This window comes from Simochromis diagramma, unplaced genomic scaffold (genome assembly GCF_900408965.1).
Source record: "Simochromis diagramma unplaced genomic scaffold, fSimDia1.1 OVJJ01000685.1, whole genome shotgun sequence".
Classification (NCBI taxonomy): domain Eukaryota; kingdom Metazoa; phylum Chordata; class Actinopteri; order Cichliformes; family Cichlidae; genus Simochromis; species Simochromis diagramma.
In genome coordinates this window covers 1063972-1081250 of record NW_024387477.1, presented here as the reverse complement: position 1 = coordinate 1081250, position 17279 = coordinate 1063972, and the positions used below count along the sequence as shown (strand labels likewise).

The 17279-nt window shown below is 39.9% G+C and overlaps 2 protein-coding genes across 4 annotated transcripts; both read left to right on the top strand.

The window, feature by feature from the left end:
- Window positions 1-402: 402 nt before the first annotated feature.
- cenpu (centromere protein U) lies at window positions 403-7046 on the top strand. 2 transcript variants are annotated; one of them, XM_040015865.1, is made up of 14 exons: window positions 406-817; window positions 1700-1754; window positions 1910-1997; window positions 2095-2302; window positions 2393-2539; window positions 2773-2857; window positions 2945-3022; window positions 3117-3207; window positions 4520-4646; window positions 4921-4999; window positions 5432-5479; window positions 6254-6315; window positions 6473-6629; window positions 6713-7046. In XM_040015865.1, the coding sequence occupies exons 1-14, from the start codon at window positions 813-815 to the stop codon at window positions 6785-6787; spliced, it is 1305 nt and encodes a 434-aa protein (XP_039871799.1). In that variant the 5' UTR covers window positions 406-812; the 3' UTR covers window positions 6788-7046. The 2 variants fall into 2 exon arrangements, with proteins under 2 accessions (XP_039871800.1, XP_039871799.1); XM_040015866.1 differs by lacking the exon at window positions 2393-2539 and having other exon boundaries at window positions 403-817.
- A 230-nt stretch (window positions 7047-7276) lies between these two features.
- Window positions 7277-15886, top strand: LOC120723984 (caspase-3-like). 2 transcript variants are annotated; one of them, XM_040015868.1, is made up of 7 exons: window positions 7277-7389; window positions 10278-10343; window positions 10884-11041; window positions 13319-13447; window positions 13895-14070; window positions 15050-15170; window positions 15421-15886. In XM_040015868.1, the coding sequence occupies exons 2-7, from the start codon at window positions 10282-10284 to the stop codon at window positions 15648-15650; spliced, it is 876 nt and encodes a 291-aa protein (XP_039871802.1). In that variant the 5' UTR covers window positions 7277-7389; window positions 10278-10281; the 3' UTR covers window positions 15651-15886. The 2 variants fall into 2 exon arrangements, with proteins under 2 accessions (XP_039871802.1, XP_039871801.1); XM_040015867.1 differs by lacking the exon at window positions 7277-7389 and having other exon boundaries at window positions 9297-10343.
- The last annotated feature ends 1393 nt before the right edge of the window (window positions 15887-17279 follow it).

Here is a 17279-nt window from a genome sequence, read left to right as displayed (position 1 = left end):
TTAACAGCAATATTGTTTCACTTGGTTCCTTCATTGTCTGCATGAATTAATTTAGTTGCAGTCAGGACTTGTCTAGCGGGATCAGCAGATGAAACAATTCAATGTTAGCTTACTGTACACAGGGAAGTCACTCAGGAACATACAGGGCAGACACAGAGGGAAAGCCTTGCTAATGTTTAATTGCTTTATAGTGGGTTCAGGAAGGGGAGAGATTTGGTGAATGAATCGGTTTTTGTAATAATGCATTATTTAGATAACAAGGAAAAATAACATTAATTTGTATTATAATTGTTTTAATGTCACATTTTGTAAAATATTTGATTAAAAAAAATCGGTGTAATGTTTGTACATTGCTTCACTAATGCACAAACTTTAAAGATTCTCATTTCTTCTTGTTATATTTAATCCGTCGCATTTGTTTTTGTATTGACATCAGTCACTGATTTGTGTTCTAGATTTCGTTGCTTTCGAAGGTTCGAAAAAAGTTCTTTATGGTCTTTTTCGCATTCCGTAGAAATAAGGACGGTTCAAATCCGCTGTGGGGTTGGCTTTTTTTATTCTCACTGTAAACATTCTTTCGAATATAGTGAATTCGAAGCAACTTAAGGCAAAGTTAAAGTTGAGTCTCGAATGCAGTTATTTTATCTCTATAACCCCACTTGCACATTTCTATTGTATTATTTTACACCCCTGTGTGACTGGAATGGTACAGTCCGGAACTTGAACTATTTTGCGGGAGCAGCGAGAAGCTGTTTGAGCTCCTCCGACCGACGAACAGCTTATATAACGTACTAAACCTACAGTTGTTCGTAATGAGGTGAGAACTTTCCGTTTTGATTTCTAACATTTCAACACTACAAGAAATATTTCTTTATACATACCGGAACACCTTGTTTGCTAAAAGAAACTTTTCGTTGACCTGCTGCTGTTAGCATGATGTCAGTGAGGGAAGTTATACTGTCGAATAACGAAAAGAGAAACACACTTGTGTTATAGAGTGTGACAACTAGTGGTATGTATCTGTTCCGTGATGGCGGTCACAGCTTCAAAAGTGCTTCGTTTGGAGCCATTCACAGATTCAGAGCCTGCTTTATATGTACAGCCAGTTCTCAGTATTTGTATGGCCGCCCTCTTCTTTCTGATGTTGATCACCGTCTCTCTGAGCTTGCTCACATTCAATAAATATTTTTTTTTTAAAAAAGTAGCAGATAAGCTCTCATTTTTTTTAATCTACATTCGGCACAAGAGCCGGCCTCTTAATAAGAAGCACATTTTGCCACTGGCACAATGGTTTTATTTCACATGTGGGTGTAACGTAGCCCGTGGAAGGTTTAAAATATATCAGCTGACTGTGGCATGAAATAGGAAACCCTGATGAGCATTTACACGATGTGAGCCACTTGTCGAGTGATGGTTTGTCTTGAGTGGTTGGGTGGTGTGTCACTGTAAAGTGTGGGACAGCCTATCTACTCTATTAACATAAGTGACAGTCCTCTGCTAAAGGAGGTAATCATGAAGCACTTTCCTTTTAGTATTTTAAGAATATAACCGGCTCTCGTTATCGATATAGCCTCACCTGGGTCTATCCAGGTAAGAATTCCACCACAGCCTTGCGTTCTTTAACCAGGCTGGTAGGAGCATGGTGAACAAACCCAGCATCCAGAGCCAGTTAATAACATATGGCCTTTTGTTTATGCAGTGCCAAAAAGCGACGGGCAACCAGAGTGCCGGCAGCGCCTCCAGTGGAGAGCGAAGTAAGTTCATCCATGACTGGTTCACTGTGATCAGAGCGATTGGCCCTTCTTTTGTTTGCTGCATCGTTGAGGAAAAACACGTAAAAATAGTTGTGGGGCAACTTTTTAAAGCACCTAATTATACTTTTATTCCACTTTGTTTTGCTCAAATTTAGAAAGTGTCAGCTTTTGATCAAATGGATTCCACCAACCTGTCCTCTATAGACAAAGCTAGCTTCCTGGCAGGGTTACAGATAAATTATGGTAAGACTATTGAATCTGAGTACCTTTGTCATGTGTTGTTATACATTTTCTGCTCCTAATGAACTTTGGCTGACCACATGATGCTTGTGTTGCCCAGGCAACCCTCTGCACAGTACCGCCATGGAAGAAGATTTAAATGTACCTGAAGAAGAACAGAGCAGACCAGAAAACCCAGGAAAGGTCACCGGCGGACAGTGTGGATCTGCTGTAAAGAGGAATGTGGCAGAGGAAGTTCGAGAGAATAGGAAGGAAGAAAAGAAGGTAGAGAGGGGCAGGAGAAGCGCTGGTGAGAAGGGCCAAACCAGGTAAGGTATAGTTAATGTGCACTTACTAGTTTATTGTGACGTGAGTGCTGACTTTTTTTTTTTTTTAAACCTCCTGTATGCACCGGTTAGCCCTGAGAAGGAAGCCACTGCAGATGAACAAGCAGAGCCACATGTGGAGGTACATAAATCTGTCCCAGAGAAGGACAGTCAGCCTGCTCCTAAAGCCATACAGAAGCGTTTAATTGGGAAGAAGCCTGCCAAGAGGAGAAGTGCAAGGTGAGGCCCTGTACAAAGAGTGTGATGACATACAAACCCCTCAAAGCTCTAGAAGCTCCTTTCTACTTACCCAAATATTTATGACTGTGAGTACAGAAGCTGCCCCCCCACTCTGGAAGAACTTAAACAAACAACTTGAACTTGACTGAGTAATGATGCTGAAGTGACTGACTTTTGTTATATCCCTATTGGTTTATTTATCTGTGTGTGTGTGTCTGTCCGTGTCCCACTAGGCCTGTGAATAATCAGCAAAGGAAGGAGGACAAGAAGAGAAAAAGTGAGTCTGCTAGTGGAAGCTCCAGTGACAGTCAGTCACAGGTGAGGAGCTCTTGTGTGGTCATAAAGCCTTTCAAATAAAAATAGAGTTGAGATGTCAGATGTGCTGAAAATAATGATTTGTTCCAGAGCTCTGGCCCCGCCCCACAGAAGAGCAGGCGAGTGCTTTCATCTGATGAGGAGGATGTGGATGTAGACTCCAGCTGGGTATGGACTAGCATTAGCACAGAGCTTTGAGCAACAGTGGCAAATATGGGCTATATTCTAACTTTGCATCTTTTTCTTCATGTCATTTCCTCAGAATCCAAGTCCAAAGAAGGCCGTGAGGGGAAGCTTGGGAAGAATGAAAAAGTCTTTGTACGAGAAATCCAAAGCTAGGAAGTCCTCATCAGGTAAGAGCAAAGAGAACTAGTTACTGTCTGTTATCACTTTTACAATGCATAACATCTGATTAGACTTCATTTCTGCTGCTGCATTTGGATGTAAGGGTCAGAATTTGGTACACACAGCATGAAAGCATGACCTGCCTGGTATTGATGGTTCAGGCTGCTGGTGCCGGTGTAATAGTGTGGATATTTTCTTGGCTCACCTTGGGTTTCAGTATTATCAACTTTATTTAAAAGCAAATACATACCTGAGTATTGGTGCTGACTATGTGAATCCATTTATGACCACAGTGTACCCATTTCTGATAGCTGCCTCCAGCACGATAACACGTCATGTCATAAAGCTCAAATTGCAACAAACTGGTTTCTTGAACATGTTGTCATATCACTGTGGAGCAAACCTCTGTGGAATGTTTCCATCACATTCCTGATTGTAGAAATTGCAACATTTTAGAAAACAACAGAGGGTCCAACCCAACACTATGCAGGTGTACCTAATGAAATGTCCAATGAGTGTATTTGTAATCAGTATCTGTGGCAGTGTTTCACAAAACATGCAGTTGGCATGAAGGTGGGAGGCTGTTGTAGTCAACACTGTCGCCTTACTGCAAAGGTTCTGATCACATGTTGTTGTGGGTTTTTTTTGTTGTTGTTGTTTTTTGTTTTTTTTTGTAACTAACACAACAAACATTTGTTTCTGAACTGTATCAATTTTTGGTGTGATGGACCAAGCAGCCAATTACACCATTTTACCCCCAAAAAAGTTCAAAAAGACAAATTTAAAAATAAAATTAGTGGATTCATAAAGAAGCTCAACTAAGCATAACTACTCAAAAAGTGACTTCCAGAAACTTAAATGAGTAAACTGAGCACAAAGACACAGGAGGGTAACAGTGGTTTGGCCAAACCATTTACTCACAGAGGGGAAACAAACACAAAATAACATAACTGCACCTGGCCACACCTTTTGCCCAGACAGGAAGCAGCCAGTATAACCACACAATGCTACTATGTGCTCATAATATCATTGTTAGGTTAAAGTAGAGACATTAATGAATTATATTGCTAAAATAACTGGAATCCAAACTAAGGAGGTGAATGTATGGATTGATTTTGCCCATGTGTGGCTGATGCAGTCACAGTTGGCCTTCATCAGAAAGAACCAAAACAGACTCTAACCACATCACTGGGAAAAGTATCTCAGTGAGCCTGGCCCTGTGCTTTATTTAATATTACTGTAATTTAATTGTAATTGACATTTTTCCTTAAAAAATTATTGCTGAGAGTGATTAAATAATGGAGATGATTCCCCTCGAAGGCAGTGGATCCGGAGAACCAGAACAGGCCAGCACAGGCGAGCAGAGGAGGAAGAAACGAGGCCAACACAGAGGGACAGAGTTGGAGGTGCTGCTGGATTCCTTCCTTGACTTCTGTGAGCAGTACAGGTAAATTTCCAAAATTCAACGCTCATTCACCATGACCCTCTCTGTAGCCTGTAACCTAGGCTTTAAGTACACATTACAGTCATTTTTATTAACGCCTTTGCATTGACAGCAGCTGTGTTTCACACAGATATCTATCACAGATAAATATTGAAGCAATGATGTTTACTTTAGAAAAGCTCAAAGGCTGAGTCAGGATGCAAGAAAACTGCAAGCATGCTGGTAGAGGTAATCATTCAGGTTGCCAGTAGCATTACTTTGTTCTGCTTGCTTTCAGGGAGTCTGTGGGGTCTAAAGCTGTCAGACACACCATTGATTGTTTCTCCAGCAATGTCAAAGACCAGCTCACAGAAAAGGTCAGACTTTCCTGATTCCGGTCGTGATGTCAAACAGAGGTTGTCAAGGACAACACAAGACACACTCTGTGTTGTTTTGAAGGATGCTACAAGCTGGATTAAACCAACAGTGTAATACCAGTAACTCATACATTGTGTAGCCATATTAGAGTGTAAAGCACTATAGAAGGACAGGATTACAGTGACAATTGTAATGCTAAGTATTTTGTTGGTTACTGACATTAAACATCATGAAATGCAGGGAGGTCTCTGCAAGGCCTTTTTCATCTAACAACATAATAAGTAGTCGATCCTACTTCAAACTCTAGATGTCACGAATGGACTTATTATGATATAACTTGGGTTTGTTTTCTCCATGAATTGAGTCTAATAGACAGCAGCATTTTGTTGATCAGCCATCATTAAATCAAACACTGTATTTGTCTCTTTCAGATCACTTCACTTAAAGAGCTCAAGGTTTTAAAAAGAGAAAACAACAAGGTAATTATGACGTCTGGTCAGCCTTACTAATGTAAGCATGGTAAAATACTAAATTGTGACCCTAGTAGCATGTTAGTACGCCACCTCTGATCAAGGATCCCAAACATGCATCGGGACTGGTTGGAATGGATCGATCAGGCTACCAAACACACTCAGTCAAGCTGCAGTTTGTTAATGGACATTGAATTAAATATTATTGTGTGTGTATATTTGTGTTCTTTTGACCCTGTGTGGATTGGAGGAAATCCTAAATGGATTCAAACAAAGTCTTGTTTTTTGATTTGTTTGGTTTTTAAGTCATTAAAGATTTGTGCTGCACAATCATTGCACTGGAAAAAGTTCAAAGAACTCATTAAAGTCCTAAACTTCCCATCACGATGAATTTACATAAGCATCTAACCACACCACCTCCCTGCTAGTTAATGATTCTCAACTTTGACTCATTCAAAACGGTCAAAATCAGATCAATAGGCTCATTTTGACGTCTCTGTGTGTCCTTGAACTTCTAGTCTGCACGACAATAATCCACTTTATACTCTTGGAAGATAAGATGAGAACTTTAGTCATTTAATCGTTCCATATCGCCTCCTTACCTTCTGTATGAGCTGGCAGAATGTGTTAGACATGAACATACTGTTACTGTGATTTTATGTTAGAGTACTGATGCCTATGTTTAGCTCAAAGTCAGCGTCCATACTTTGCACTGAAGGGTAACAGAGCAGCTTGTATTTCTGCAGGTTGGGTAAAGTGCTTGTTTCCATTGTTCTGTGTTAGGTGGGCTCTTTGATCCGTAAAAACACGCAGAGACTGTTTGATGCCAAGCATGAGATGATGAGGTGAGCAGCAGCTCACACACATGATTTACAAACAGCCTGTTATAACTTTTATGTCTTTATAGAGTCATTTATGTGAAAGAACTAGGTCTTGGAGAATGTAAAAGTTTACATTCTTTTCCTTTCACTGACTGCTGACCTCGTGTGATTGTTCTAACAGAGCAGAGAGGCAGGCATGGTTGCTGGAGAAGGAGAAAGCTGAACTTCAGCAGCGGTTAGCTGACCTGAGACGAAGCCAGGCCTTCCTCCATGACATCAGAGAGCTCAACCGACAGTACCTGGACTACAGACAAAAACACCCCAAGGAGAAAGAGACGGTAGAGATGCACAACAACATTAAATACCCAAATACTGTATTGTGTATTTCAATGATGAGCTGAATTCTGGTTCCTTTTTCCAGTACGGGGCCTCCAGCTTACCAGCTCTGCTCTTGGAGACGAAGCACATTAAAACAACAGAGAGAAAAGAGACTTAAAATGAGTCTGGGAAATGACACAAATGCAGAACATTTAAAGCTCCCAGAGACTGCACAATATGAGATGAGAGGCTGGAAGCAGCTTGACGGTTTGGATTGTAATGTATGGTGTAGATAAGGCTTTGTATATAACACTGTCCTGTTCATTTAGATCATAAATGTAAACTGGATGATTACTAGAAGAATGTGACATGTTTTATAGATTAATAATATGAATACATTCATATTGTATTTAATAAATTCAAATAATGGAACCAGAGTTTGTGTGCGTGTGTAGTTCAGTTACTTTCTTTATTTAACAAAAGGAAAGAAATTCCAGAAGCAGTCTGAACTACTACTGGGATTTCCGCGGAGCTTCTGATAATTATTTGTCACAGCATTTCACCTGCCTGTGCAGAAAAGAGAAGGGATTGTTGGTAACTAAACAATAGTTGTCTAAACCAATCAGCGTTTGTCTTTTAGTAGCGTCATCCCGCCCACACAGAATCGGCGTTCCCATTGGCTCAAAGTTTCAGGTGTAAACTTTTAACTGAGAGATTTCCTGGTTGGCTTTATTTATGTAACATACTTCATAAAAGCACTTTCTACTGTCTCATTAAGAGGTACGTTTATTTTGGTGTTTTCTACTCCGTTCGTATTTACCCTTATGAGTTACTCGCTGCGTGGGTTTACCGTGTTCCCGCTGATATTTACGTGTTTTATCAACTATTTGCTTCGCTAACGCGTTTTCTGACGTAGCTGTAAACTAAACTGAAATTGTTTAACAAACCAGCTCGGGAGTATTATTTTTAGGTCATTGTTCACTCGCCTTTATTACTGTGTAACATTAGCTGTAGTAGCACTTTAATGGACAGTTGTCGTATGTTAGGTTTTTGTAGTTTGTGCTACTAGTCTGCAGTGGGACTCACTTTTACGGCATTTATATAATTCATATGGAATATTCCCACAGATCCGTCACTCATGTACGGGGTAATTATTAAGCTAACATCCAGGTATGGTGCGTGGAAGCATTTCAATTGGCTTAACGTAAAAAGAAATGTGTGTGTTTAGTTAGTTTGTTTGTTTGCTTGTTTTAATCAATTTTAAATCATGCTTTTTATTTGTTTTGGTTTCTAATGTCTCTGTAAAGCACTTTGAATCACCTTGTTGTTGAATTGTGCTATACAAATAAATTTGCCTTGCCTTGCCTTGCCTAAAAACAAGAACGTGCTGATAGAAGGGTTGTAAATAATTTTTTGTTATCATTGCAGTTTCGTTATTAGCTCAAACTTGGTGTAGTTAAACAGTAATAGTTGTTCCTTAGTATTAGTCTGCTTTGAATATGTTAACATTCAAACACATGGGTGTGTGGAAACAGCAGTCTGTGGTCCTAACCCCAAAAGTAAACCTAACTAATAATAGTCAAATGAACAACTTACAGGAAGCATCATGGGTTTTGTGGTTTTTTCACTTTGGCTAGATCACGTGACCAGTATTTATGACAGGCTGAGATCCTCTAAACCTGAGTTGTTGAACATGGGTCTAGGGTCCAGAGGTAGCCCAGCTCACTAAATGGGAGACTTAAAATATAAAAGAATTTCATTGAGGGCATTTATTAATTATTGGTATTCCTCCTGATGCCAGTGTTGTGCTAGAAACTGATTTTTGATGTTTCAGTGTGCTTATATTGGTAAATAGACTGACCATACATTTATGGAGGGGTTATATCTAAAATAAAGACAGGACCTGTTTGTCTGTATTTCCTATGTCTATACAGCCTTACTGCACCTACATTATAGTCAGTTCCATCAGCCCTTTTTGGCCATTTTAAATATCTTAATAAAACTGTGATGTTATGTTTGTTTGCAGCTCTCTGGGACAAATCTCTGTTGAAAAAAAGACATTTTTGGTGGTAATCAGTTTTTACCTGGGTAAATGTCTGTACAAGTGATTTTGCCAAAACTTCATCTCAACATCTACTTGGTGACAGAAATGGCTTTCATGAGAGATGTGTTTTTGACAGATTATCGGCCATGAGTCATTTACGACGGTCTACTGTTCAGCACAGCACCCGCAATTACAGGAAAATGAAATATATTTTTAGAGATGAACAAAAGACATAAAATACTATTGCTGTTTTTGAAACTAACTGCTGTGCCTTCACACCATTCCGTACAAGTGTAATATCCATTTAAAAGAGGAAAACTGTCTTAGTTCACCCAAAGGCTTTTATCTGCATCGGAAAATATGACCTCATCACGTAGCCTTGCTGACACCAAGCGACAGGCTTAAGTGACCAGTTGCTTGGTGGCATATGTACCAGTGCCATGTACTAGTACACACAATGTAGGAAAAATAAGCATCGTAATATACGGCTGGCTTATGTTAGTAGTCTTCATTTTGACAGACCTTTATATTTTACAACGCGTACATTATGTACTGCAGTGTTCTCATACACCTATTCTATATTTATCAAACATCTGGATGTTTCAGAATTTAATTTTAAAAAATCAAACAGAAAAATACTGACTCACTGTTTTCATGTTGACAGTTATTTTCTCTTTCACACTGAGGTAACTTTTCTCATGATCCTTATAAAACACTTCCTGTTGTGTCAGTGGTTTCACTATGAGCTACAGTTTGGTGTGGTTTAACAGGAGTGGCTCTTCCTGAGTATGCTTTTAAACTGCTTTAATTTATATATTGACATATTAGTTAATCCATAAAGTAGATTCTATGTTGGTAAACACAAGGTTGAGTGTATGGAGGCACCAAACCCACAAACCACCAAACTACTGGTCTAATGTTTTTCTTATTTTTACTGCTCTTGTGCCTTCTGCCATGACCCCAAAATTTCCCACGTTTGGGACTAATAAAGGTTTATCTTATCCCTGTTACTGAACAGCTTCCAGGGTAACTATTGTGCTTGTTGTGGGGTTTTTCTTTCCACTTTGAGATTGTATAATCTGGCATACTCTGTCAAGCTACATGACCTTACAGGTTGGGACTGCAAAAAACAGAAGAATCCCATTCCAGTTTGTTGGTGTGTGCTTCACTGAGTGAATGTGTTAAATGCAGAGAGGAATTTCCCCACGGGGATCAGTAAAGTATACATTATTATTATTCAAGAATTGCACATCAATCAACTCCAAACGTTTTAGTCATGCTTTTCAAAGTTTTGCAACTTGCACAACCCAACCAGACTCCAAAAATACACTTCTCCAGAAAGTGTAGCTCTTTCTTGAAAACACTGAGAATGGCATGTACTTCCTTGTAAAGTAATTGTTCTCCTTTTTCTAATGAAGAAATGCTATAGCATGATCTACATCACTGATCTTAAATCTTGAAAATGAGGAAGCTAATCAGCCTAAACGAAAATGCATGTGTTTTTAAACCAACTGTAAGCGTTAGTAGGGGTGTGGTCCACTTTTGGAGAGGATCCACGGGGTGTTTGGTTTCTTTATCTTCCTGTGGTGATTTCTATGCCACCTTTTGTCTCTTCTGTGTGCAGGAACATGGCTGATGGTGACATGCAGAGAGGTGGGGACACTGTAGATGCTGCAGTTTGTGGAAATGGGTAACTATTGTGCGTTGTTACTCACTGTCTGAGTGCCCACGTGTTGAGAAAGCTTAACTACTGTAGCAGCTCTGTTTGCTGAAATGTGGAGACTTGTGCACCTCCTGGCTGATTTGACCTTGGCTCAGGTTGTTTTCCTTCATATTTTAACACAAGTGGCTTATGTTACCGTCATCTTCACTTTGACAAGCAGCAGTTTATTCTTCAGTTTGCCACAGTGTGGTTTTAAACCAGCAGGATTAATTAGTAAAGAAGCTGAGCGTACAAGAGCTGCTCAAAAGAAAATGGTACATGTGAAAATGCTTAGTTGCACCAATGCTCTGAAGTTCTATCTGGTACAATGACATTTCAAAACCAATCTGTGTGATATTCTTGTACGTTTTCATTGAAGTCGTGGGTAAACAAACAAGTTTAGCTACAGTAGCTACAGTATTGTTAACAACTTCTTTTATGTGTGATGGTGTTAAACAAGTTCTTCATGTTTTAAGTACAGGGCAGTCATGAGTCAGAGTGTGTGTGTGTGTGTGTGTGCTCCATCAGGGAAAATGCAGAGGCTGCAGGAAGTTGCAAGACTACTGAGGAAAAGGACTGGAACAGCAGTAAACCAGAAGCCTCTGACGTTTACCGCTACAAGATGGACTACCCCTGCATTGGCACCTGTGTGATTATCAACAACAAGAACTTCCACTCAAAAACAGGTAAGATAAGATAACCTTGATTAGTTCCACGTGTGGGACATTTGTTTTGTTACAGCAGTGGACAGTGCAAAGTTGCATAGAAAATTAGAGGAAAAAAAACAGTGGATTGATATATCTATGAGATACTGTACACAATAGAATAGAATAAAATAAAATGCTAGATACAACAGTGGTAACAGTGGGTCTAGAGTCTAGACCCACTGTTACCACTGTTGTAGACTCTAGACAGTCATTGAGATGGACTGAGACACTTTGTATTTCATGATCTTTGTCTCCGTCTAAAACTGCCTCGTCACAGTGCTCGTTCCAAACTTCACTAATTTTCCAAATGTCATCAGCTGCGCTACATTGTGCCTCACACTTCACACTGTGGCACAAAAACAACCTGATACAGTCTTTTTAGTTTTTAACTTATCACAGTAGGAAAAGAAAACAAGTACCTCACATGGATATGATCTTGAATAAAATGTAAATACAGTGAAGACCAACACAAGATCCTTTAAATGTTATTACCCAGCACGTGTTTGGAGATTGAATGGTGGTTGATTGACCTCCTAAGACCCGAACTCTTCCTTCTTGGACTTCCTGTCACAGGAGTGTTTGTACCTTATCCAGATTTATAGAATGTCGGGGAGTGCTTGTTTTCTTTTTACACTATGCTCAATAATAGTGTTGTATTTGTAAGACATGACACCTCTATGGTGCAGATGTTTCCCTCTCACTTCACCCAGTTGTAAATGTGCACATGTTGTGGTGTAACAGTAGTAGCATCTGTAGGATCATTTTACAGCTGCTGCTGTGACAAATCCCAGTGTCTGCAGTGAAAAGGGAGATGGGATTTTCCCACATTTTTCCAAATGTACAAAAAGTCAAATGAAGTACTTTCCACTGCTTTGCTTTTTGTGCAGTTGCAGTACAAAGGAATCCTGCTGTGACAGTTACAATCCCAGTTCCAAAACAAACTTGGAACTAAAATGTAAAACAGAATGCAGCGACAGATCTCACAAACCAAATGGCCTGTATTTGTACAGTGCTTTACTAGTCCCTAAGGACCCCGAAGCGCTTCACACATCCAGTCATCCACACACTGGTGATGGCAGCTACATTGTAGCCACAGCCACCCTGGGGCACACTGACAGAGGCGAGGCTGCTGGACACTGGCGCCACCAGGCCCTCTGACCACCACCAGTAGGCAACGGGTGAAGTGTCTTGCCCAAGGACACAACAATCGAGACTGTCCAAACCCGGGTTCAAACCGGCAACCTCCCGATTACAAGGCAAACTCCTAACTCTTGAACCAACACTTCATTGACCACAGAGCAGAGGAAACGAGCGCTGTCCCGTTCTCCCGTTCTTGTTTAATATCAGGACTCTACCTGTACAGCACTCCTGGCTCTTATTTGTCATGTTCCTGTTTCGTGATGCTCCAGCTGTTTGCAGGTGGTGAAATATCTGGAGGCAGGTAGGCCAGTTCAGCACCCGTACTCTTCCAGTACGAAGCCACATAAAGAATGCAGTTTAAAAGACGATGGTGATGGTCCCCTCCCAGATGTGAAGGCTATTAGTTCCATAGGCACTAATGCACCACCATACTTTTGGAATGATAAGAAACTGGATGGTCCCTCTACTCTTTAGTTTGGAGGATCCATGTTTTCCAAACTGAATTTCAAATTCTTTCACAGAACAGTTTTCCACCTTCTCACTCCGTCTTAATCAGCTTTGGCCGAGAGAAGACCGCAGCCTCGCTGGATCATGTTCACACATGGCTTCTTCTTTGCGTGGTTCAGCTCTGACCTGCATTTATGGAAATAAACTGTATCCACAGACGATGTCTGTGAGTGTTTCTGAGCCATGATAAAATCATGCCTGTTGGTAACGTACTGCCAGATTCTGGGCGTCCAATCATGATATGATACCCAACCATGTTACTGACATGTGGCCAGTTAACCTGAGGTAACCCTACAGTGCTGTGAAAAAGTATTTGCCTCTTTCTCCAGTTCTTTTTTTTTTTTTTTAATAGTTGTCACATTTACATGTTTTAAATTTAACAAACTTTAATATTAAACACAGATAATCTGGGTTAGAATGAGCTGTATATTTATCATGAAATAGTTAAATGTATTAGCTTGATTTGATGTTTTTTTTAAGTTTTGTTGTGAATAAAATATCAGCTTATGAGATTTTAAATCATTGCATTCTGTTTGGATTTTATTTCCAGGATTTCCAGACGGTGCTGACTTTATAGTGTGCTGCCTTTCTGCTTGTGTATCTCTGTAGGGATGGGCACTCGTAATGGGACAGATGTTGATGCTGCCAATGTTGCAAAGACCTTCAAAAACCTAGGTTACAAGGTCAAAACATTAAATGACCGGACTGTGGCTGAGATGAAAAGGCTGTTGTTAGATGGTAAGAAGATGTTAAAGCTTTGCCTCTGTATTCACAAAAACCTCTCCAACCTGTTACAGTCAACCTGTGAGCTGATTGTAGTGAAATGCTGTGGTTGTGGTAACCACCAGACGGCAGTTGTTCTAATGTTGCTATAGCTTTTTGTTAGCAGTTGGCGGATGTTATAGAACTACACCAGTTACACTTACATAACAGGCACTGTCTGGTTTGGTTTTAACCAATCATCCCAGTCGTTTTAGGAGAGTAGCCTTAGCCCATTGAGAAAGAAGAGTGAAAAAGGATGTGAAGGAACATAAAATGTCCAGAAAATTTTATTTTTGTTCATTCTATTAGAGTAGCTCTGCCAAAATAAAAGCACTGGCTTGTGAGTTGGCATCAGGGGGTTGTTTAAAAACAGCTGGACTAATGATTCCTTGGTGTTTCCCATCTGTTCTGCTGTGTTTCCAGCATCCAAAGAGGACCACAAGAACAATGCATCATTTGTGTGTGTGATGCTTAGTCATGGGGATGAGGGTGTCATATACGGCACTGACGGCTGTGAAAAGTTTGATACGCTGGTACAGTGCTTCAAAGGAAAGCACTGCAAGGGTCTGGTGGGGAAACCAAAGCTCTTCTTCATACAGGTGAGTTCATTATGGCAGTGTGGTACACTTCTGCGATGTGTCTTCACATTCCTGTGTTTCAGTCTTTATATAGTAACGTCTTCATTTGTAGTTTATTAAGTTCAAAGTGTTGCTTTAATTGTCATCTGTTTTGTAACTTTTAAAAACAAAACAGTGCTTTCACTTTAAATGTACATGAAAAAAAATGTAACCATTGAATTTCTTTATATTTAACTGATGAGTCAGAGGTAACACACCCACTTTTTAGCCACTTTGATTTCCTCCAGGAGCTTTGAGGACAACTTGCCCAACACAGATGTTTTGGATATAAAGTCCAGATGTTTCTTCACATTGTTCGAGAGCTTTAGTTAATGTGGGGAGGTTTTAAACTACTTTTAAAGATTGGAATTTACAAAATATACCTTTAACCCTTTTTCTTAATATCCAATTTGACTGATAACTTTTGTTTATATGTCCTGGTGCTGCTGAAATTCAAGTTCATTTAGATAATGCTTCGAATAACTGCCCGCCCAAGTTCCCTAAGGTGTTTCAAGATGTGTGCCAAATATGAGATCGATTTTGAGTTTCTCAGAATCAGAATCAGAATCAGAAAGGGGTTTATTGCCAAATGTTGAGCAGGTTTACAACATTAGGAAATTGCTGCGGTGCTTCAGTGCAAACATAGTGTCATAAATAGCACTTAAATAGACATGAAAAAATAAAAGTAGGAATAAGAATTAAAAGTGCTACGTAGAAAGATATGTGCATGAGATATACAAGAGATATATACATGAGAATAAGAATTAAGAGTGCTACGTAGATAGATATATACATGAGTGCAGGTGGTGATCAGTGCCAAACATGGAATGATGCAGTGACACAGCATAGGGTCATGTGTTAGTGGCGGGGACAGTCATATGGTTATTGTTCATGTGTCCAACAGCAGAGGGGAAGAAACTGTTCTTATGGCGAGAGGTTCTCGGTTCTCCTTCCTTTTCAGGCATGCCGTGGTTCAGCCCTGGATGAGGGAGTCATTGAGACCGACAGTGTTGGAGACGAGGAGACGTCTGAGAAGATTCCTGTGGAGGCCGACTTCTTATACGCCTATTCCACCGCTCCAGGTACAAACAGTTTCTCAGACGGGACATTTTAGAGTGATGTCCCGACCTCAGGACCCACCTTCTGGGTCATTCTCATAAACCGATGGGTTGGGGTGTGAAGAACAAGCATCGACACATTGTCCTGTTCATTTTCTGTCTATGCTTCCCTTTTTCTGTTTCCTTTTTTTTTGGTCTACAACGCAGCTGATGTGTCACATGTGGTGTCCAAACTTGTTTTCTAAGAGCGCTAACACTGTCACCCGTCCTGCAGGATACTACTCATGGAGAAACACAAGCAACGGCTCCTGGTTCATACAGAAGTTGTGTGAGATGTTGGAGCGCTACAGTGGGAAGCTGGATTTGATGCAGATCATGACGCGAGTCAGCTACGGTGTTTCACGCCAGTTTGAGTCGTCCTGCAACCTACCTGGATTTAGCAACAAGAAGCAGATCCCCTGTATCGTCTCTATGTTGACCAAAGACTTTTACTTCCCCGTCTAGATTTACATGGTTGAACCTAATATCTACCCTCTGGCCACCTTGAATGTATACAGGCTGTTGTGGTGTGCTGAGCAGGATAACAATGATTTAATTGTCACTATACCCAAATGCACTTTGCACTGAGGTAAAAACACGTCAGTGTTGGATGATTTTAGTGTTCGGTCTTGTTTGGGAAACACAAAACACTATTAGTTCCATAGTTAAAAATGTATTACAATAAAAAACCTTATACTGATGCGACAGCTTCCATCTTTTGTCATGTGATGATGCTGTAGGTTTGACACTTCATTGTGTTGCAATGGCCCAAAGTCCAGACCTCAACCTGACTCAACTGTTTACATGCAGTATCTCTCACAGAGGAAACTTTAATATCACCTGTCAAAATCTCACTTGTTTTATTCTGAATTTTACACACAGGAATAAGATCATTGATCCAACTGACCAAATCATTGACACAGCTGGTTTGAAACGTTTGAAGAAAATTCAGATCAGCTGATGGTTCAGTAGTATTTGCTTTAAAAGCATATGTGTGGATATAACCTGTAACATAATGCTACCTCAAACACACCCGAGATCGTATGTAGAGAAAAGTTGCACCAGCAATGTCTAAACTAAAGCATTATGGAAAATTACATGGGATAAATTATCAATATGTTTAAGGGACAAGTAAAGAAGTTCAAGCCTCACAAATAACTGAACTCATTTTATGAAAAAAAGTAGTCTTGATAAATGATTACTGAACTTTGAATTTGCCACAATAAAAGACACTTTCACATTTGATTGGATGAAGAATTTCAACCTCCTTATGGAATCTTTATTTTTTTCACTGGCTTTGATTTTCTTTTGCTCTGCAATTTAAAAATTAAGAAAATTCCCCTAAACTGATCATATTTTCAAAAACAGATGGCGCGGTCCTTTGTTTAAGCACAGAACTTTAGTAACGTTGTTACTTCGCGCCTCTGAACAGGAAACAGAACCCATTCTGCGTCCTCGGGTCTCTGGAACTGAAATTTGCAAGTCTTGTTTTCTTCCAACCTCTAAAAAGCAGAACGGGACAAAGGAACCTGTATCTTCGAGATTGCACATTTCTACCCTCTTTTCGACCAAACTGGTCCGGCTCTGTGGAAAATATCTGCTGGCACAAAGTCTCGTTTTGACCACAAGAATTCTTTTTGATCAACAAAGTAAAGGAAGTTATTTTAGCCTCGTTTCTCCTTATGTTGGAATAGTTTGGTTACACGGATATTGACACTAAACTCAGTTGTCACGTTTATGTTACGAACCTGCTTCTTATACTGTCCAAATTCTATATTCATAAATCCAAGTTCTCCTGTAGTAAGCCAAATTTCATTCAATTACTTTTGTATATATATTTTCTCAGTAATGGGCAACAAGAATAACAACGTGTCGCCTTTTTAAACATTTGAATATACTCCTATAATGTGTCTGAACGAGTAGAGACCCCGGGCGCTCTGTCTCTATTGTATACTAACTTGCATCTTCTCTACTCCTTCTGTGTTCTTGCCAGCCTGATGTTTCGTCTTGTTGTTCTCGGGTTTTTTTTCGAACTGAAATTATAAACTGAACAGTCAGTCATTCCAGTTCAGTTTGTACAGTAGATATCCAGGG